This window comes from Pterocles gutturalis, unplaced genomic scaffold (genome assembly GCF_000699245.1).
Source record: "Pterocles gutturalis isolate BGI_N339 unplaced genomic scaffold, ASM69924v1 scaffold26732, whole genome shotgun sequence".
In the NCBI taxonomy this organism is placed as follows: domain Eukaryota; kingdom Metazoa; phylum Chordata; class Aves; order Pterocliformes; family Pteroclidae; genus Pterocles; species Pterocles gutturalis.
This window is the reverse complement of record NW_010110995.1, coordinates 9,376-31,316: the sequence shown is the minus strand read 5'-3', so window position 1 is coordinate 31,316 and position 21,941 is coordinate 9,376. Positions and strand designations below refer to the sequence as shown.

Sequence of the window (21,941 nt, the reverse complement as noted above, 5' to 3'; positions counted from 1 at the left end):
ATTCATTAAGTTCTTCTATTATACTTGGTGCAAGAAGAAAACTGGCAATTGCATTCAAAGCAAAGATAAGTTAACATTTTAATGATTCCTTATGTTGTGAGCAATTTATAAATCGCTCGGTATCTTCCAAGCGAAGCTCGCCTTCTGTATTTAAACCATACCCTTTTGCATCCAACAAAGGGTTTCAGTGCAATAAGAATTAAGGTGTGTCTCTTAGCTTTTACCTGCAAGCAATAATGATGTTGTCAAGCATTTCAGGTGAGACCAGCCCAGAATTTTGGGGTGGGGAAAGACACTCTGTTAAACAGCATCTTCAGTGCTTCCTTCAGAGGGAGGCAGAGACACCTTGAAGGGCTGAGTATAAGGACACCTTACTGAGTGTCTTTTTAAATAGACACCAGAGTTGGGGGGGGGGAGGGGAAAAAGAACAGGCTTGTAACCGTAACTCAGTTGGACTTGTATCCGAGAAGTCAGATGCAATGGATTTGCTCCCTCACCGAACGGCTGCTTTTCTGTTCCTTTTATTGGTAAGTCGGATTTTAAAACAATATTTGTAAACTCTGTCATTGTGCCAGCTGAGTCTTCCCCAGAGGAGCATTACATTATGCAGTGTAAACTACCCCCCCAAAAAAATCTTGTGACATTTATCATAAAAACCAAAGCTGTGCTTATTTTAAACTGCACTTCTGAAGATTCTAGACAAATAGTTTAGTTTTTAATTAAATGCTGACAAATGTTTCTTTCGATTTTTACTTTCTGCAGTCTGTTGATGTTCAGTACATGACTTTGCATGGTTAATGCATGAATTTTCAGGTGAATGTTGTCTGTGGCTACTATTTAAAGAGTCACTGTTGTTAATAAAAATCATCATTATAAAAATCCTAATAACTTGGCTGGATATCATTTGATTCTAGGTCTTTATTTTTTCCATCAGTTTAGGGAATATGAAGAGCAAATCTATTTTTCTAAACTGACTAGTAAAAGTGCTTCAGAGCTGACCAAATCCTATGGCTGTATTCAAGAGAAAAACATGAAATTTAGTGAAGACCTTAGCTGAGTAAAACTCAGGACTTGGCCTATTATTTCATATGACAAAGAATCCCTGTCTTGTAGCACATTACTGTCTGAGCCGCCATGTGCTGAGCAAGTGAACGCATGATGAAAGTGTCGCTCTTTGGGTTTGTTTTCTCACTGTGAAAGGGAAGTTGTGGCTAAGCTCAAGTGGCACAGTTGTACAATGTGTCCATCAAGGCACGGAAGTTACCCAGAAAGGACTTAAAAGAATTACGGAGGCCCTTCTACTCATACAGTCTGATTTTTGCGTGGATTATTTTTACTCATCTGTGCTGCTCTTCTAAAATTAGGTAGAGGTTTAAGGCCCTGAAGATTGAAAAGAGTAGTATTATAGTTAGTAAGTGTAAATGTTTGTAAATTTCTTGTTACTGACTTCTCTAGAAATGTTATTGTCAGGGGAAAAGTGTTTGTGGTTCTAGAATAGGAAATCCTAAGATTTACTTTGGAAAGGTAATTCCTTAATTTTAGGTGACAGCTCTGCAGTCAGTAATGTAAAACTAACAAACACAGGGGAACTGCCAAGCGAAGACAAAATTTGGCAAAAGCAAGTTATGGTTGGGATGAGTTTCTGCTTGTTTGAGGCAGTGAGAGGTCTCTGAGATTGGCATGTTACACACCACACTAACTCTTCCAAATTTTCATGTAGCTGTAGTGACTATTCGTTTTACTCAGTTACCTAATGACGCATACTCCTGCTGTGTGGAAGTTCAAAAAAAGTCGACTATACTGTATCTAAGATCTATCCATTCAAAAGAGATTTTACTGCTTTATCTTCTCTCCATTTATTATTTTTTTTCAGTATATTATTGTTACAATTGTGACTGATGCTGGATATGTGTTAGGCCAGGAAAAAGGAGCAATTGTGAAAACTGCCATTACATTTTGATGGCTATCTAATATTTGAACTTGTACTGTTCAGAGGAAACAACTGTTGTTCTTATTGTGTGTCCTTCTGCACAGCAGTGTTCATGGTGGTCTGTACAGCTCAATAGCATTTTTCAGCACTTTATAGAAAGCTGACAGACAAACTGTAGATATTAAATAAATTTGAAATTATGTATCCAATTTTAGTGTATTCTAATAAACAGTCTTGCTTTTCAGCTTGATTAATTTTTCATTAAAACTACCTGTCTGTGTCTGGCTAGTATGTTGTTAGTAATTTTTATCAAATAAAATTGCTGTGGAGTTGTACATTTTTTTAGTACACTGCTACACTTTCAAAAAAAGAAAACTTACCAGCCCCGAAACTAATAATTTTCTATATGCATTTCGCCATTGGTGGGACTGATTCTGCAACCCTTGCTCACATGACTTCAAAGGTGTTATTCTCATGAGTAAGGGAGTTCTGTTTGTGATACTTGCACAGACACGTTTTATGGAAATAGCCTGTTTGATCAGGTATGACTCTTCTCCTGCCAGCTATCATGTGACAGAATGTAAATTCACCACATCTCTTAAATGCACTTTTGTCTGGCTACATTTTCCCATGTGTTATCTATGCTTCTTTCCCCCCTCCCCCCCGCAAGTTTTTAAGCTACGGTTACACCTCCTGCTCGTAACTTGGTTGCACATAAAAATATTAAGAGGCCAAATCCTCTCCTTGCATATGCATACAAAACATCTGCCAGGGTGTAGTCCGGAACCTGCAGGCTCTTCTGATGAATGATTTCGTTGTAGAACTAGAGACTAAAGCAATTCTGCATCCTGGAATTATCACCCAAGATTAGGTTCTTGAGTCTGCAGTTTTACATTCCTAAGTAAAAATGGCCCCTAAGCAAGCATGCATTTGCAGCTAGAGCACTCTAAGCCATATCAGAATTCAGGTTTTATTGAGGAGTTTTATTGAGGAGACTTAGCATGACTAATTTGAAAAACACAAATTTGAATTGTTATGGGATGTTATGGAAATTCATTATATCTGTATGACTCAGCAGAACAGAAGCAATCTCAGTGGAAACTTCCCCAAAGTGGTCAGTTCTTCTTATAAAATAAATAGAACTTTGGAATGTATTATTCTGACTGACAAGAGCATTGTCATACTTCTGCTGAAATAGCCATGGATTCTCCATCCTGGGTGCAACATGAAATATTGATGTCAGTTGCCTACACAGGATGCAATAGAAACCCCTGACTTCTGCAGAATTAGGAAACAGCATGCCAGAGGAATCACCCTGAAAATCTTCCCCTTTAAATTGGAAGAAGCATATTCGTTAGTGACCTGCTAAAATGAAAAGTACAGAAAAAAAACACATTAATGTTTCAATTTAGAAGTTATCAAATGGCTTCTTTTTAAAATACGAGGTTTTGGTTTATGTTTCAAATCTGCTTCTCATTATTTCATATGCAGCGATTTATCATTTTTTTAAAGAGATGCAGAATGAGTAAAGGAAAGGGTTTGTTATTTCAACTCTTTACTAGTCAGAGCTTTGGCTGAGTAAGAAAGACTTAAAAGTCCCAAAACGCTGACACAGCCAGAGCTACCATGGCACCCTGATGACTAATACAATCTGTGTGAGTTCTCAGCACTCCTCCCATCCAGGCCAATAACAATACCGCTGTTGTCTTCAAAGAGAGACAAGCAGATCAAAATGAATAATGCTGGGAAGATGTGAAAGGCGTGTTCAGTCACTTAGATTTGAGTAGGTAGAGGAGGGAGGAGGGAGGATTCCATAATTGCATATAATATGGCTTGGCAGTCAATTAATGATTAGTTAATTCTTGTTTGTAAATTGCTTTGAAAGTGCAAAGGACTATACACATCCTATGGGCCTAATTCTGTTCCCAGTTACATTAAAATACATCCAGAATAACTCCAGTGTGACTCTAAGGTGTCATTTTGGACACAAGGTTCAAGCTCTGTATCATTGTAAGAGAAGCTTTCAGACAGGCTGCTGTGCAAATGGCAGCCACCAGAAACATGTTTCCTGCCTGCACCTCTCCCCACCCAAACCAGACACAGCTTATGCAATGACCCTCCAGCTTCTCTGCAGAGTTTCCACTTTTTAACAGCCTCTCAGAGACTAACAGGACAGCAAATTTGGATATCATCTACCCCAAGGTCCTCAGGAGGAATCCCACACATTCCAGTGGCTCCTATTGCTTCAATTACTGTTTATCACTGAATCTATGGAAAGTACTGTACTCTGATACTAGTTTAAAAGGGAAATTTGTTCACTACCTAGAGGTATGCTGGAGTTAGCTGCTAGGAGATAGTACTTCTCAGCTGGAAATAGCACCAGAAAAAAAAGGGTTTACATCGCAGAGAGATATTGAAATAGACAACAGGGGTGGGGGAGCCTTCTAACTGCTGGTGACAGTGGACAACCAGAAAGCATTAGCTGGGGAGTCAGAGGAACCTCCATCCCTGGATCAAGTTGGGTAGATGTCACTCCAGAATTGCTGAGGTTTAGCTGACAAACTACACAATTTTGTCTAGTGTTTGCCTGCCTTCCTTCCTGTTACACGGAAGTAACTGAGAGAGACATAATGAACATAAACATCAAGTTCATCAGATCAGCCTTTTCAAATAATATCCCAAGCAGTATTAAGGACTCTGGATTCAAAATCATCAAGACTTCTTTCAAGGTCTTTCATTAGCAACACAGAGCTGAATGGGTTTTTCCTTAGTTAGCATGGGACAAGTGTGAAAATACAGGGCCTAAATTGACAACCGTCAGCATTACTGATGAGCAAATCCCTGACATTGCCATTACTGGTGCTCAAAAACAGAGGGGGAAACTCCAGTGCAAAATGTATATTCTCCACTGCTTGAAATCAGAACTCCCTATAGGCTGAAATCAAGTGTTTTATGCATATTCATGTCCTTAAAGAACGCATAATTCTTGTTTCAGAGATACTGGACACAGTTTGTCAGTTAGGCCTGCGGAGTATGAGAGTGATGTGGCTGGGCGTGAGGTGTTAGTTTCACTGGCAAACAACAGAATAGGCCACAGGATGCAGACGGTAGACAAGACTCACTAACATTGCACTGGGAGGTGTATACCCATCCTTTTCTGGGTCAAGACAATTGCTGGCATGCCAAAGGGATTTCAGCCTAAGGGTGGGGAGTATTTCGCTGTACTCACCAAAGGAGGCTCTGCTCTGCCTGTGGGATCAACTGATAAGAGATGTTGAGTCACTGCTATTTCTGGCGGACTTCATCACTCAGCTTCTCTGGTGAGGGTGTAAACTGCCCTTCTGCTCTCCCATGTTTCCCCCAGCTCCAAGGCGGATTATAAAAGGAGAGGCCTGAGCTCCCACTGGGGTGAAAAAATCCCACAGTTTAAATGGAGTCTGATGTTGTCCCTTCTCTGAGATGAGTGAAGTCTACACACACATTTGAACATCATTCTGCAGCTGAAGATTTAGTCACCAAGACATAAACTCAGATTAAAAGATGTATTGATGTCCTTAGCACAATATGAACATATTTGTAATTATTGTACTTTTCTCAACCTGTCAATAGCTTGCTCAAAGAAACAAGAAAAAAAATCCTTATTCCATGAATAGTCTGTTAAATTTCAAGGTATATGCACACCTAATGGGCAGATCTAAATTCCCTCATTTAGAAGCAGATTAAGGCAGCCATTATGTGCTGAGGTCTCAGGGAATGTTCTGGGCAAGATCAGATCATTGGAGACATGGCTCGGTAAATGACCTCTTGGTGGACCTCTTGTGGCATACAGGTAAATGGGGACAAGGGGGAAGAGAGAGGAGGGAGGGTGAAGCTGCTGTTCATTAATCTGTTGCATGTAAGAGGTTGTTTTAACGTGAAGGAAGTGAAAAAAAGTCTGTGCCTGTCTTCCAGCCTTGACAGAACAATGCAATAAATTTGAAGTGAGGCAAGTCCCATGAGGTAAATCCACCACAGAGAAAAAGATTGTTACAGATTTTATACAAGTATAACTGACATATACCCACCAGATAAAATGTGTCAGACACATAAAAAAACCTACTGAACAGTATTAGAAATGATAAGGAAAGTGGAAAACTGATAACTACAGCTGTTAACCACATTTGGTGAGAAAATAAAAACTCTGCAACACTTTTTGAGTCACCTGGATATTTTGTTTCTCCCAATGATGAATGAAGCAAGCATCCAGTCCTGCAAATCCCATATTCTTCACCCTTTATCATCTAAAGAGAGGAGAGGCAGGTCCTAAACCCAAAAGAAGTGCTCTGAAGAGGTACATTCACCAAGTGAACTTCATTTTCACACCTTATTTAGGAACAAGGTTAATTAAACTGTGACTTCGTTTAAATTGCTCTAATCAAGAAACTGAGGATTCTCTATTATTTGAATTTTAATTTTAGAGTAATTACAAATTGCATCTGATCCTCCCACCTTTATTTACTCAAGACTTTGGTTGCATAGTTAGACTTCATATGAAAGCCCACTGCACTCCAGGAAAATCTGCCTGAAGACTGCCATTGGCTTTCCATCTTACACTGAATCTCTTCAGCCTCGGTTCTTTTTGGTTAAACTACATGGTGAAGTACTCCAGGTCTACTGTGGACTTTTTAATAAGAAGCAGTAAAGAATAAACTCTTTAGAATAAATAAATACTCCTTTTCTAGTTTCCTAGGCATACCTTTTAAATAACAACTCCTGAAATCACCTCTCTCTTCAGCTAAGGTGTTACAACCTAAAAATTTGTGTGAAAGTTGTATTTTGATGGAGGTATAACTTGGAATTTGCTATGACACATTCATTCAAACTCAAAGTTCTGCCTTGAAAGACAGAATTAATTTTGAAGGTGTTAACTCTCAAGGAATTCAAGTGATGGATACAGAAAAAAATGAACTGCACAAAGTCATTTACGGAAAGCCTGTAGATACTACCTAGATAGGTTACTGCAATAGACTTGAGAAAAGTACTGCTCCAGTACTGCAGCATAGCAAGGCATGTCGGTTGGGTTTTGCTTTCTGCATTTTGTCCTGCATTTTTATTTGCCAATCTTCATATTTTTCTTGCAGGTACTCCCGGATTTCATCACAGGATTTCATGTAGAGGTAATACATATTTCTTTAGAAACTGATTTTCTGATCAAATGTAACTAATGCAAAAATGAAGTGGAAAATACTGAACTAAGACATTTCTGAACTCGAAGATTGAAAACATATTTAAATATTAAACACTTGCAGGTAATAACCTGCTCACCCTCTCATACACAGGAATAATTTTAAAGTAAACGTGTACAGTGTTAAGAGTTTGGGACTCACAGGCATGAAAAAGTACATGATCTATAAAAATCCCTTTTCTCGTTGTTGCTGGAAATTCAAAATGTCTGTATTAATTTACAATGGATTGAGGTTACTGGTCATATGATACTGGAACTCTCTGTCAAAGGTAAAAGAATGGAATGAAAATGGAACGGCAAGATGGAAAACCTTCAGAAGACAAAAACGTGAATGGATCAAATTTGCTGCAGCTTGTAGAGAAGGAGAAGATAATTCTAAAAGGAATCCAATAGCCAGAGTAAGTAGAAATAAAAACAAAAGTGCTCATTGACAAGTTTTTCTAAAGACAGGTTGACAAAAGCAGAGAGATTTAAAGGTATATTTGCTTAGAGTAGTCAAAGCAAGGAATGTAGAATGAAAGAAAGATGATGCAATATTTCCAGCTCTGCTGAGACAGTCTCATAAGGTGAACCCAGGAGTCTGCTGAGGAATGACCAAAGGCTTCCTAGAACGTTGCCATCAGTCTACTTCCTAAACAGCTCCAACCACAGTCTCTTCATGAGCAGTATCTGTTAGAATATTTTTCTTTTCTCTCTCACTCTGAGAAACCCCTCAGCAGAAGCTCAAGAACAGTGCATGACTTCTGCGGGCAACAGAGCAAAGAAGATGTCTTCCTATCCTCTTACCATGACTGTACCCTTACTGAGGTCCAGCCACAGTGGAAGTTTCTCTTTCCACTTCCCTGCCAGAAGATTTAAGAGAAATATAAAACCTGTCCAGCACGCAAGGCAACATGGATCTCTAGGCTGACTATTTTGTAGAAGAGCCTTCCATTAGTTCTGTCACTTGAACCTTGTGATATGTGATTGAGAAACTGAAATGTTATAGAATTTTTTACAGAAACTAATAATAGGAGAAAAAGTCCTGCAGGTGCCCTCAGCAAACTGGCATAAATTATTATCTATTATTGTAGATCCGATCAGATTGTGAAGAAAACAATCCAATCACCTACAGCATCTCTGGAGTTGGAATTGACCGTGCCCCCTATGGAATATTTGTTGTTAACCCAAGAACAGGAGAAATTAATATAACATCAATAGTGGACAGGGAAGTAACACCAGTATTTGTTGTAAGTACTCTCCTTTTTCTTTTATCTTTATAATGATGGATCCAGGGTGGGACAGGGAGAGCAGAAGGAGACAAATTCATTTGTTTCAGATTGTTACTTTGCTTACTTCACTTTTGGTTTTAAAGTGAGTAAATCTCTTTTTCTAGATACGTTGCTTTGCTAAACACTCAGTGACGGGTGCAGATTTGGAACCACCTCTTGAACTTCGAGTCAGAGTTCTGGATATAAATGATAACCCTCCTGTATTTTCACAAGCTGTATTTACAGGATCTATTGAAGAAAGCAGTATGGACAGTAAGTAACTATGTTACACCTGTTATGGTATAGTAAGTGAAGCTCCCAGAATACAGTTAATATAAACCTGGGGTGTTCATGCCACTTTTTCTTAGACAATGACATGTATTGGCCAGGGCTACTGCAGAGCAAGGAGCAGCAGATGCTTCTCCAAGTGCTAGTCGAGCCAGGGCCCAAGCTCATTGCTTAAAATTAAGCAGTGATGCTTCCTTCCCTCTTTCTTCCCACACATGAATGCTGAACGTTCCAGTTTCTAACCCTACCATCATGCAAATTATTTCAAATGTGAAAATTTAAAATAAATCAGTCCATTCCTTCTCATTAAAAAAAAAAAAATAAATAAAAAAATTACCATTACACCTATACTTATTTCCTTTGAGGGTATATAAAAATTTTTGTCCATTTTTTCTGTTTTGAATATTTGTATTTTTAGCCTGAGTATTGCAGTTTTAGTAGAATATTACTAAATAAACCCTTACTTAAACTACTAATTTTTTTTTTAAACAAGCGTACAGCAATCAACATTAGACATGCAAATAGCACTGAGGCAATGGTGCCTAACGCTCGTTTTCTGCCTTCTAGAAATTCTCATTTAAAACTGTGGAGATTTCTTACACGAATATCTACAAGCTCAGTACTTACTGTTTCTACATAGTCCCTATGGTGACTTAAAGAAGTTCAGTGAAAATTTGCATTACCCCATCTAACCTCTATTTTTAATGCCTTTTAAAGTCGTTAACATTCAGTCAGAAACAGTACAGCAAAACTAAACTTTTGTTTTTCTTTGTAAATGTCAATGAATAAATACCATTCTATCCTTTTTATACACCAAGATTTAGTGTTCTCTTGATGAGTTGTTTGCGGGAACAAAACAGATTTTTTGATTTGTTTTTTCAATTACTATTTTTTGTTTTTAGACACACTGGTAATGAAAATAATTGCAACAGATGCAGATGAACCTAATCACTTGAATTCTAAAATTGCCTTCAAGATAGAGAGTCAAGAACCTTCAGGTCCGCCCATGTTTATTATGAATAAATATACTGGAGAACTCCATCTTGCAAATTATCTTGACAGAGAGGTAACATTTCCCTTTCCAAAGTTAAATAACATGACGCTGCAGTATTATGAAATATGGTGTATATGTGTTATGAGAGTAGAAAAAAAAAAAAAAAAAAAAAAAAGAAAGAAAAAGACAAAGGTGTGTTTTTTACAAAAACTGAGGGAGAAATGCATTTTTTTCTGTATGTTACAGTAAAATGTCTGAGGCAAATTCCTGCATTAGGAAACAGTAGCAAGACATGAGTATTTGTAATGTTTAAAACGTCCAGGTGGTCCTTCTAACATGCTCGTTTCTCTTTCTGTGACAGCAACATAGTAGCTACACTCTTGTTGTGAAGGCATCAGACCGGGATGGAGCTGCAGATGGAATATCATCCCTTTGCAGCTGTAACGTTAAAGTTATTGACGTCAATGACAACTTCCCAACTCTTGCTCAAAGCTCTGTAAGTTTTTAATACCAAAAGCAACATCACTGGTTTAAAACCTGGTTCAAAAGCCCAGTTGATAACACAGCCCTTACTAGCCCATAGAGTGCTTTCACGTTTGAAGGCTCCAGTCGATTAACAGGGTTGTTTCCTTGAAGCGTGCTCAAAATCCAATCCATCGCTCGTGCACCAATTCTGGTAACATACACACAGATTATTTTTGTATTCAGAGAAGTCAATCCTGACACTAACTTCTCTGTATTCTGAGAACTCTGGTCATTCAGGTGCCCAGCCCCATGCAACACAACCAGATTACATAGATTAACCCAACCTTTGTATGATCTATTCTTATAGAAAGCACAAATCCATTTCCTCTAAACTGCCTCTGCAAACACTTGAGGTGATAGAGCTCTTCAGATCTGCAAGCAGAATCACAATTTACCCAGAACACAGGATTTTTACTAAATTGGCATGGACTGTGGGCAGGACATCCTTCAAAAGCATCTCTGCAGCTAGATGTGTTTTCCTCACATTACGTGTTTTAGTGCTTGCTAATAGGTATTTATCTGTCATTGCAGTTTTCAGCAAGTATTTCAGAAAATTCGCTCAGTTCAGAACTGCTAAGAATACAAGCTCTGGATGCTGACGAAGAGTTTACAGACAATTGGTTAGCAGAGTTTTTCTTTATATCTGGTAACGAAGATAACTGGTTTGAAATTGTTACAGATAGAGCTACAAATCAAGGCATCGTTAGAGTAATTAAGGTATGTATAAGTGCTGTGATTCAACTGTTGAAATAATCATCATAATAAAAATAGTTTTAATTAATTGTTAACAAATTTAAACAGGTAGTAAAAACACTGTCACTCAACACTTTAAAATAGAATACATTTAAATAAAATTAAAGGAACTTTTATTACCTAGTTCTGTGTGGTTTATCTTTTAGGAACTGAATTATGAACATGTCCCCACTCACTCACTGGTTATTGGTGTCAGGAACGTAGCTGCCTTCCACCACTCTGTTGCACGTGACTACCAAATGTTTGGAACACCCCTCACAATAGAAGTACAAAATGTGATTGAACCGCCGAGATTTCATCCATCTTCAGCTGTTTTTTCTGTACCAGGAAGGGCAGGAGTTAATACTTTTGTGGGAAAATACACAGCCATTGATGAGGACACGGGAGCTATTGCATCTAATGTTGTGTAAGCTCTACTCTGCTTAAACTCCTGGATGGAATAATTCTTTTAATTGAGATTTCAATGGGTGAGGAATTGGTATTTTTAAGGGTGCTTTAAAAAACAACATTAAAATGTTAGTGGATTAGCAATAGAATAATAGCAATGGAATAGTGTATTCTTCAGCCCATTTTTGTGCTGTTTGCTTTTGTTTCCTGACCTACTCTCCTTAGCCTTGTGCACAAGAAAAAAAAAATTTCTAATAGGCTGTAACTTAAACACATCAGAACAGATTTTTTTTATAACCCAACCTAAGAATATTTTACTTGCAACATTTGAAATATTTGCTACAAATAGAGAATTTGTTAGCATCTCTAAAAAAGCAAGCAGAAAACCCCAATAATGAGCAATATTATACAAACAAAATAGAAGAGTTCACCACCAGCTCATTCTGTAGTAAAAAAGAAAAAAAAAATTTGACTGTTATTTCTGCTGAAATTAATGACAATTAATACGACCATAATTTGCTTTTTAATATATGTAGAAATAAATACATCCAATTAACAAAGGTTTGAGAAGTTTTCGTAAAACAGAGAAATATGTTAGCAAATACAACTGTAGAATGCTATAGGAAGAGCTGTGAATTTAACTACTGATATCAGCAAGGGTCCTAGTAAAGGTTTACAAAGTCTAGAAAGATTTTACCTTTAGACTATGATACCACTTTCAAAATATAATGGATTTCTATGCATTTACTTTGTTCCTAATTATTTTTCTGGTCTACATCTTTGGAAGTCTACAGGAATTTTGCCTGAACACGGTGAAATGCAATAGGACCTAGCACAGCCTAAAAAAAATTTTCCAAAGTGACAAATACTATTTGCAAAAATAAATATGTAATACCTATATTCACTACATAACGCTGAGTATTTTTACTTTACCAAATACAGGTATAGTATAGGACGTGATCCAGGTGCCTGGTTCAGAATCAATCAAAACACTGGTGAAATCACACTGAACAAAGTTGTTGACTGGGAATCAGTCTATGTAGTCAATGGGCAGTACAGAGCAGAAGTTCTGGCTATCACTAGAGGTAAGAAAAGAGACTAAGTTTTCTGAACCAAAACTTTCTTTGTTCCAAATTTCTCTCAATGTTTTTCCCTGTTCCTAAATTTCCCACCTGAACTGCACTATTTATAGTATAAATATTCCCTCCTGACCACAAATACCTTCTTTTTACAGGGGTTCCTCGATATACTGCTACTGGCACCATTGTGCTTTCAATACAAGACATCAGTGACAACTGCCCAACTATTAATACTGAATTAAGGAAAGTATGTATGCAGTCCCCATCAGTGGTTATCACAGCAAAGAATATGAATGGTGATCAATATGGTGCCCCTTTTACATTCAGCATACATGGTGAACCTCAAACTACATGGATTATCAGATCAATAAATGGTAAATTAAGCTACATTTTATAACAGAATGAATCATAGTAATAAACTCTTATCTAAAGATATCAGATTAGGATAACCTTTTAATAACAAACAAAACAGCTATTAGAATCTATTATAATCTCACTTAAATGTGATTTTATGCTCACCTGAATCCAAGAAATTGCTCTGAATTTCAATATATATATATATGTGTGTATAAATCATATTAGAATTAGAATCAGAACGCTTACATGTGTTTTATCTAGTTATCTTTTAAAGGAAACTAAAAATATACTGATAAAAATAGAGCAGCAAAACTGTACCTTACTCGAGTGTAGCTATGCTAAGCACCTCTATTGGTCTAAACCTAATGAGGTAATTCAAAAGGAGCAATTTGATACCTTCTTATTTCTATGTTACCAAAAAATTCTAAGCATATGACAAAACTCTCAAATTTGTTTGAGTATAAAGTTATTAGTTGGCTGAGCTTTACTTTAATGAGAGGCATATTAAAATGGTAAATGAAAATTACAACTTTTGCAATTTATTGTACAAATTGTACTTGCTTTTATTTCTTGGAAAAATGTTTTATTCAGTGCCCAGTGGAGCTTTTCTAGGTTCCACCAATAGGACATAATAAACTAATGAATTAAACAAATTTCATAATTACTCAATGGCAGAATTTGCATAACTTACTGTATACATGGAAGACTATGTTAAATGTTAAATATCACAATTGCAACTACTCTTGTGTCTCCTATTTGTCCTAAACAGATGCAAATGTGTAACTTTAAATACTTTAGTGAAAAAAATTTTGGAAAACACATGTGAAATCCTTGCGACAGAAAAAAAAATGTAGAAAACTTGCAAAATTTTTTTGCAAATAAAAATCAGAAAAAGCAGCAGTAGATATAAAAGTGTTCACCCCCTTTTATATATCTCAGGTTAAAAAGTGATGACTAGCCTGATCTGACTTACGTTTCCCAAAAGAAAAAGCTAGCATAGATGAATATCATAAGTTTCAGCTTTGAATAAGTACTGTAGATGCATAAGTAACTGAAGATCTTAGAATAGGATCACTTAGTTTTCCTTCTGTTCTACGAACATTATTCACAAAAATCATAGATTTGTCCAGTATTTATAGTCAGTACCTTAATCTAAATATTTTTCTCTTTTTCTTCTTTCCCCAAAGCCTCCTCTGCAGAACTAGTGAGTCCGAACATTGACTTTTACAGTTATAGGATCTATGTCAGTGTAAGAGATAGCCAAGGCCGAAGCTGCCCTCAACCATATATAATTCCTGTGCAAGCTTGTCAGTGTGATAGTCGTAATTACTGCACCAGAGGGGCCACACAAATAATTATTATTGGTGGTGGTGGTGCTGCTGGTGGTGCCGCTGGTGGTGGTGCTGGTAGTAGTGCTGGTGGTGGTGCTGGTGGTGGTGCTGCTGGTGGTGCTGGTGGTGCTGGTGGTGGTGGAGAATTCCAGGGAGGTGGAGAAGGAACAGAACAAGAAGGTGGTGGTGGGTTTAGACCTGAAGGAGGTGAAACTGAGGACCACACAGACTGGCAGGGTTACACTGGTGGATATGGTGAAAGTGACGAAGGATTTACTGGAACCACTGATGATACTTATGGTGGAGATGGAAGTTATGGCAGATATGCCCCAGCTTCCACCACACTGAGCGCTTCTGCCATTGGTCTGATGTTCCTTGGTGGATTAATATTTGTTTGTAAGTACAAAATTAAGAGAACAATATTATCAATTTTCTGAAATGTAGGGGTTTTTTATTTTTCTAAAGTACAGTGACTTTTCTGGTTGGTTGTTAACCTGTTGGCTCCCATGGGCCATTTGACAGACAAAAAATTGTCTTTTAAGTTATAAGAACTTCTATATGTTCTATATTCTACATATGTACATTCATATTTCATTCAGAAATTATTATTTCCTTTCTAGGACTTAGAGTTCTTTTTCCTAAGATGTTATCCAGTTCTCAGACTATCAGATAGGGTAAAAATATTTTGTAGAAAATTCAGAAGGTTTTGGACAAGAGCTATCCCTGTCACTTACAACTTAAATTTTGTAATTCGTACTTCTGTTATATTATTTCATTAAATGAACAAGTATCAGCTCCAAGTTGGGCATGAAAATATTTAAAGAACAAGCTTCCTTTGAACTCAAAGCCAGATTTCAGTAGTAGAACAATAAATATAAGCATCTTATATTGCGAACATTTTGGCTATTGCTGCCAAACATTACATCTGTTACAAACAAGTAGCATTTGTGATAACAGGATCAAAACAGATCATTCACTCATATGTCTTAGAATTTTTGAAGAAATATTAGTTTCAGGGTTATGTTAGACTTTATGCAAGCAATTACTTCTCAGACCATCACAATCCGATGTGATCGTCTTTCCTTCGTGGCCTGGGCATCAAGCAATCAACATCTAAAATTTTGCAATGTGGAAATACTGACTACAAAACCAGAGGAAACAGATTTTTCCACCGATTTTTTGAGGAGGGATATTTGTTTGGGAGCTTGACCTTTGATTAGTAGGAATCAACAAATACAAAATTTTAGAGCTGCAAAAGGCTTCTTTGTTTGTAGTTTCCAGGAGGTTAATGTTACAGGACAGACTGTCTTTCTGCCTTTGGAAATCTCTCCTAGTTGCTAGTCCAGAGTAAATATGTCCTCAGTCGTGCAGTGTGAGGTAGCACTTTGTATGCTGTATAGCCCTTTCCCTTTTTCTCTTCAGTTCACTTTGACGTTAAACTGAGAGTTTTAGATGCTCTGCTTAGTCTGGTGTAGGCAACTGTGTCTCTCCACTCCCCCTGCAGTGATACGAGGTTACTAATTTAGCCATCTAGGTTAAGTACCTAAAGGCAGCCAAAAGTAATATTGCAGTACCTTTCTAAAATGAGCCATGTTTTCAATGTTAGTGTTTAAGGCATTCATCAATTTCCAGCACTTAGCTCTTGAATAATACAGCACACTGGAAAACTTGACTCACTCATTTGTTAAAACTGGGGTTTGGGGTTTGCTTCTATTGCTTTTCAAATCAAGCATTATGTATATGTGATGTGAAAAACACAACTGGAGCCTTAGACAAAGTTCACTGTATCCAGATGTATATCTCTCCACTGATTCTCATGTGTCTATTGTTGCTAACGTGTATTTCTTTTCAATTACAATATCTGAAGAGACAAACATATGCTTGTATATCAAGAATTAATATCATTGAATGCTATACATGGCAAGACTGGTTCTGTTTGTTTAATTTTCATATGTGTGCAACATTCATTCATTCAGCTGAGATAGATCAAAGTCTGTTCCCAGGTGGATAGGCATAAATTTGGCGTAACAGCCCTACTCCACCCCCTCTTTGCTCTAAAGGTACAAATTATTCTGAATTTCCGAATACATCAATTTCCAAAAGCAGATAACGATTCTTAAAGCCAGACTTGCAGGCTGCTTGGTTTGAAACATTTTAAAAGACATATTTTCAGAAGTTCTTGAGCACCTGCCCTCTGGGAAAAAGCAGCTATTCCTGTGAGGAAGAGATGTCCTAAATCCCTGTTTCCTGTTTCTTTCCTATTAAGTGATTCCAATTTTGATGTCAATGAGTGACTGCTGTGGCTGTGGACCTGGTGCTGCAGCTGGAGTTGGAACTGGATTTGAACCTGTACCTGAATGCACAGAAGGTGCAATTCATCCATGGGGAATAGAAGGTGCACAGCCTGAAGACAGGGTCAGTACATCCCATGTTTCTGAAACCCGCAGTAACTCATATTAATGGAAAAGACTGTATTTGACTAGAAGCATGAAAGAGACCATAGCATTGTGTCACCTTCTAAAAGAAGCCAGGTATTGTCAACAATTCCCAGGCAGATGTGAAAGGTGATTCTTAATTAACATTTGCAGATGTAGTTTATGTGTTTTAAGCTGTGTTCAGTTCGTTTGGCCCAACGGTTTGGTGTTGCTATCCTCTCAGCCAAAACACAATAACTAGCAAGCTTTTTCAGTGTAAAGTAGGACAAACTAACACAAACCATCTTCACTGATCACCTTTTACCTTGACAATGAAAAAAACTTGGATGGAGTCTTTTTTTGTTGGGTTTGCTGGGTTTTTGTGTTTTGTTTTTTTTTTTTTTTGGTATGGAGTTGGTAATTAATAGCTATCGTTAACAGTTTAGACTGCTAATTCCTTAATGTGATTCACAAAGTCTTTGTCTTCATATGGGAATTTCAAAGTCATAATTCAAGGAGTCAAAACGTTGTTTTCCAGGATGTCTCACACATTCTTGCCCCAACAACAGCTGCGGGAGGTGATTTTTGTGAACCCTCTGGTAAGCAGATCCTAAAAGTTTCTACATGTGCTGTCATAAAGCTATCTTGCAGAACTTCAAGTCTTCTGATTCAAGGAGCACTTTGGTTTCTAAGCTACATCTCAAACCTTCCAATCCTCCATGTACAGATAGTCAAACTGATGCTAGTAGGACTTCCAGCATGAAAAAAGGACCTGAGGTTTAAGCCGTTGTGCAAATTTCTGAAAAAAATATTTATTTTGAAATATCTGCCAAGGCTTTCAAATCTCAGGTAATTTTTCCAGCTAGTGAACAGAAGGTCTTTCCAAGACACTAGTTTTAGTAGAAACCAATCTTGAGGCCAGAATAAGGAAATTTTCTTTCACAACTCAGTGGTGAAAGGTTTAGTTCTTCTCAGTTTCCAGGTTCTGCTTCCCACAAGGGAGAATAGGACCTGTCAAGTAGCCAGTTAATGGCGGACCATTTGTGCACTAGCCTAGACAGAAAGCTGGTACATAGCACAATAAATTTATGCATCTGAGGGAAGGTTCCCCCAGGAATTCGATGGCCACAGAGAATAAGTCAAACTCTGCATTGCCACTTTCTCTTTTTCCCCATTCCTTACTCCACAACAGGAAGAAAGGATGCTGGCACAGATCCATTTTCACCAGCTTCTGACAGGAAGAAATGTCACTCTGCAAGACAACTTCTCTGATGACTATTGATTATTCAAAAATGTTCTCATCCTTACAGTAAAATCAAAAGAGAACATTTTGGGGCATAAACATTAATTAAGAGTCTTTGTTCTCAAGGAAGGTTTGCTGCCATGACAGTTGAAAAGTTTAAGACTTACACATGTGATTTACTTTATCTCCATTATCCAGTACGATTACAGTGAAAGCCCCTGGCTCAAATTCTCTAAACTGAGACTAATGAAATTAAATGAAAAAAAGAATATAATTTAGCCTATGCTTTTTAATATAATCATAGTCAAGACTACTGTACGCAACTGAATTATTGTATTACATGCTGATATTTAGACCACTCATTCCTCGTTATCATACATGAAATAATCTGGAGAAGATAAAATCCTGTAAGTATTACTTTATAATTTATTATAAAGGTCATTTTCATTCTGCATTGTGAACACTTTTGGTTATTATGATCAATTGTTTTTCTCACAAATCCCCCTTAACAATCTAACAACTAGAAAATGTGAAAGGAGTTACAAAGCTCTTTCTTTTAGAAAAGAGTTTAAGGCAAAGCAATTTTGACCCCAAAAATGATCATAAATATGCATTTATGTATTTGCATAAATATCCACAAGCATTATCTGATTTTCTAGTGCAAATCCCGTGACTGCACATATATATATATACACCAGACAGAGGAATCTCTCCAGCCAATTACACAAGTAATCATTGATTTTCTAAAGCACACATGCAGCCTAGACTCAGGAATAGAATCAGGGTCTTAGATGCCTGCTAATACACGCTTTATTTTTATTGCAGTTTAAATGTTTGCCACGTGTGTATGGATCTGTGACTGAAATTAGTCCAAAATGCCTTTAGAAACTCAGTAGTGTCATTGTACTATTTGTAAAAACAACTGGCAAATTGTGTGTAAATTTTCACTGAGTACAGGAAAGATAACTTTTATTTTTCTGTTTTCAGACATATATACAAACACGTATGGAGGAGGAGTAGTAGCTTCTGGTGTTGAAGAAACTACAGGTGTTGGCTATGGCACTGGTACTGGTTATGGAACAGCTGGAGGAATTTCTGGAACAGGGGAAGCAAAAGGTTCAATTGGAGGAACAAAAGAGTATCGAGAAGGAGGAGTTAATATGGCCTTCCTAGACAACTACTTCTCTGAGGTAATTACTTGGTCTTCTTTGTGTTATATCTGTAAGCCTACTGTTAGATTCTCCTCCACAAGTTACATGGTGGAAATGCAAAATAACTCTACTCAAATTGAAACATTCATGATTCAAGATGTAGACATAGTTTTACCCTGCTGGCAGCAAAACACAACAACCGCTCGCTCACCCTCCTCCTCCTGGGAATGGGGGAGAGAATTAAAGGGGTAAAGGGAAAAGAGACTCGTGGGTTGAGATAAGAACAATTTAATAACTAAACTACAATAATATTAATAATAACAATAATGATAATGATAATTATAATGATAATAGTAGTATATACAAACATACAAATGAGTGATACACAGTGATACTGCCCACCACCCGACGACCAAGGCTCAGCCAGTTCCCAGCCAACAATCCCAGAGCAGAGGGAGTCCCAAAACCACACTCCCAGAACAGAGATAACTGCCCAAGTGTCTGAGAGACCGAGATGACCCTGAGAGAGGGGTGACTGACAAGGAGACAACCAAGAGCAAGAGAGCTGACCCAGGACAAGACAGTACTCCCGGACAAATCTTCATCTATATACTGGGCATGACGTGCATGATATGGAATATATCATCGGCCAATTTGTGTCTCGATCCTGAACTTAAGATCGAATCCTAGGCTAGTAACTGGGCTGTGCTCCCTCCCAGTTTCTCCTGCACCTGCAGACACTGGCACAACAGAGAAGCTGAAAAGTCCTTGACTGTCCTGGCAGCAACTATAAACATCAGTATGTTATCAGCCTTCTCTTCAGCACAAATCCAAAACATAGCCTCACACTAGCTACTGTGAAGAAAGTTAACTCGGTCTCAGCTGAAACCAGGACAGACATGTGAGAGTAAAGCTGATGTACTAGTAGGAAAAATTACAACACTAGTAACACTGCTTTTAAGCTGCTAGTAGAGTAGATTTAATGGCTCAATAACCTTTTTGTAAAACTGAGGGACACAGTGCAGCTACGTGTAGCAAGCAATTAAATTATTTCTGCTTCATAAGTGACCAACAAATGTATATATTTGCCACGTTTTTCAGTGTATAAATATATAATAACTTTGTGAAATTGTTCACATGTACTTCCTGTACAGCTTGTTTAATGAAGTTACTTTAACCTTTAAAGAACTGTGAACACCAGTTCAATTTCTTCCTTACTTTAATTGCCATTTCTGTTCCCTAAAAGACTTGTGAACTTCAAGTGACACAAATATGCAGTTTTGTAATTGGCAACATATTAATTAGCCTTTACATATGGGATAAAAAGATGCTATGGAGTTTACATGATTAATAGATCAATGGGATATATTTTCATAATTAGCATAAAACGTAAGGTGTAAATACTATAATTGCATACATCACCAAAATGTCAGTTAACATATAAGGATCGCTGTATTTCAAAATCTAAACAAGATTCAGTGGACGAGAGGACAGAGCAGTCCCGAAGTCCTGAGCATGGACTTCTCCCAGACCGTGATCTCCCTGCCTAGCCTGGGAGCACTATGTATTAACAATCTGCCAGCCATAGGCCCCCACTGGTTACCCCTCCTACTGGCCATCTCAATGTCCAAACCCTCTGCCTTTCCCTCCCAGGCTTCACCTTCTGTCCTTTCCTGCTTCTTCCAACATCACCCCTCACTTACTTTAAATTCTCCTCTCTCCTGCCCGATCCCTCTGCACTGACCACCCCACGATCCCCAAGGCCATCACAAATCAGTGATTTCCATCCTGCTCAAAATGGATTCCCCTCTGGGCTCACCAAGCTTCCTCACTGTGGCCAACCCTCTGTCCCACCCCCTCTGTCCAGGCTGTGATTATATTGATGATGTAATTTTTCCTGCTGCTGTCCTGTTTTTCAAGTCAGCTGGGCCTTACTGTGGTTAGGGAACTGTTACTATGGTTTGAGTCTTCATGGTTAAAAACCTGATGAAAAGTCACTCTGTTCTACTTTTTTTCCTGGTTTTTCAAACTGCAGAAAGCATTTGTGTATGCAGATGAAGACGAAGGTCGTCCGGCAAATGACTGTCTATTAATATATGATCATGAAGGAGTTGGTACTCCCGTTGGCTCTGTGGGTTGCTGCAGCTTTATTGGAGAAGATATAGATGAAACGTATTTGGATACATTAGGACCAAAATTTAAGACTCTGGCAGAGATCTGTCTGGGCAAAGAGATCGAACCTTTCCCTGATGTCAACCCACCCTGGCCAGGCGTTAACGTCACCTTTCCCAGCCCTGAAAGTGATCTAAACCTCCCACCACCTGGAACCACCATCATTGTCAATGGATCTGCACCTATGCCTCCTCCAGTCGGCACCACAACGGTTGTCACTGAAAACACCTACACATCTGGGTCAACCATACAGCCCCCGAGGCCGATGACAGATCCTTTGCTCCATGGCAACGTGACGGTGACTGAGACCTACACCTCCGGCTCCCCCTCTCTTTGCGTTGACCCTCTGCGTGCATCCAACGTTGTTGTAACAGAAAGGGTTGTCGGTCCTGCATCTGCCTCTGATTTGCGTGGCATGCTAGATATCCCTGATCTCACAGACGGGTCCAATGTTATCGTCACGGAAAGAGTAATCGCACCTAACTCCCGTCTCCCGACCTCTCTAAGCATTCCTGATTTGGTAGACGGATCAAATGTGGTGGTGACAGAAAGGGTGTTCAGGCCTGCCTCCGGCATGCCGGGCAGCTTAATCAATATTCCCTCAGAGTTATCGAATGCTCACAATGTGGTGGTCACTGAGAGAGTAGTGTCAGGGTCTGGGATGAGCAGCCTGGGGGGGACAAGCCTAGGAGGGGCAAATCTGGGCAGCCTGAGCAGTGCGGGTCAGATGCTCAGCGCTGACTGTCACCTTGGCCAGGCAATGGGCACAGCATCTCCCGGTACCTCCCGGAGAAGAGTGACAAAGTACAGCACTGTGCAGTACTCCAGTCAGTAAGGTCTCTG

The 21,941-nt window shown here is 38.4% G+C and overlaps 1 protein-coding gene across 1 annotated transcript; it reads left to right on the top strand.

Annotated features, from left to right (window-relative positions):
- Positions 1-479: 479 nt before the first annotated feature.
- On the top strand, positions 480-21,933 carry LOC104461873 (desmoglein-1-like). The gene is made up of 17 exons (XM_010073611.1): positions 480-527; positions 7,051-7,086; positions 7,424-7,552; positions 8,228-8,383; positions 8,530-8,677; positions 9,595-9,758; positions 10,048-10,182; positions 10,743-10,928; positions 11,111-11,370; positions 12,294-12,436; positions 12,586-12,804; positions 13,975-14,217; positions 14,281-14,514; positions 16,385-16,533; positions 17,071-17,131; positions 18,763-18,965; positions 20,962-21,933. Exons 1-17 carry the CDS (start codon positions 480-482, stop codon positions 21,931-21,933), a joined length of 3,486 nt encoding a protein of 1,161 aa, XP_010071913.1.
- Positions 21,934-21,941: the final 8 nt, after the last annotated feature.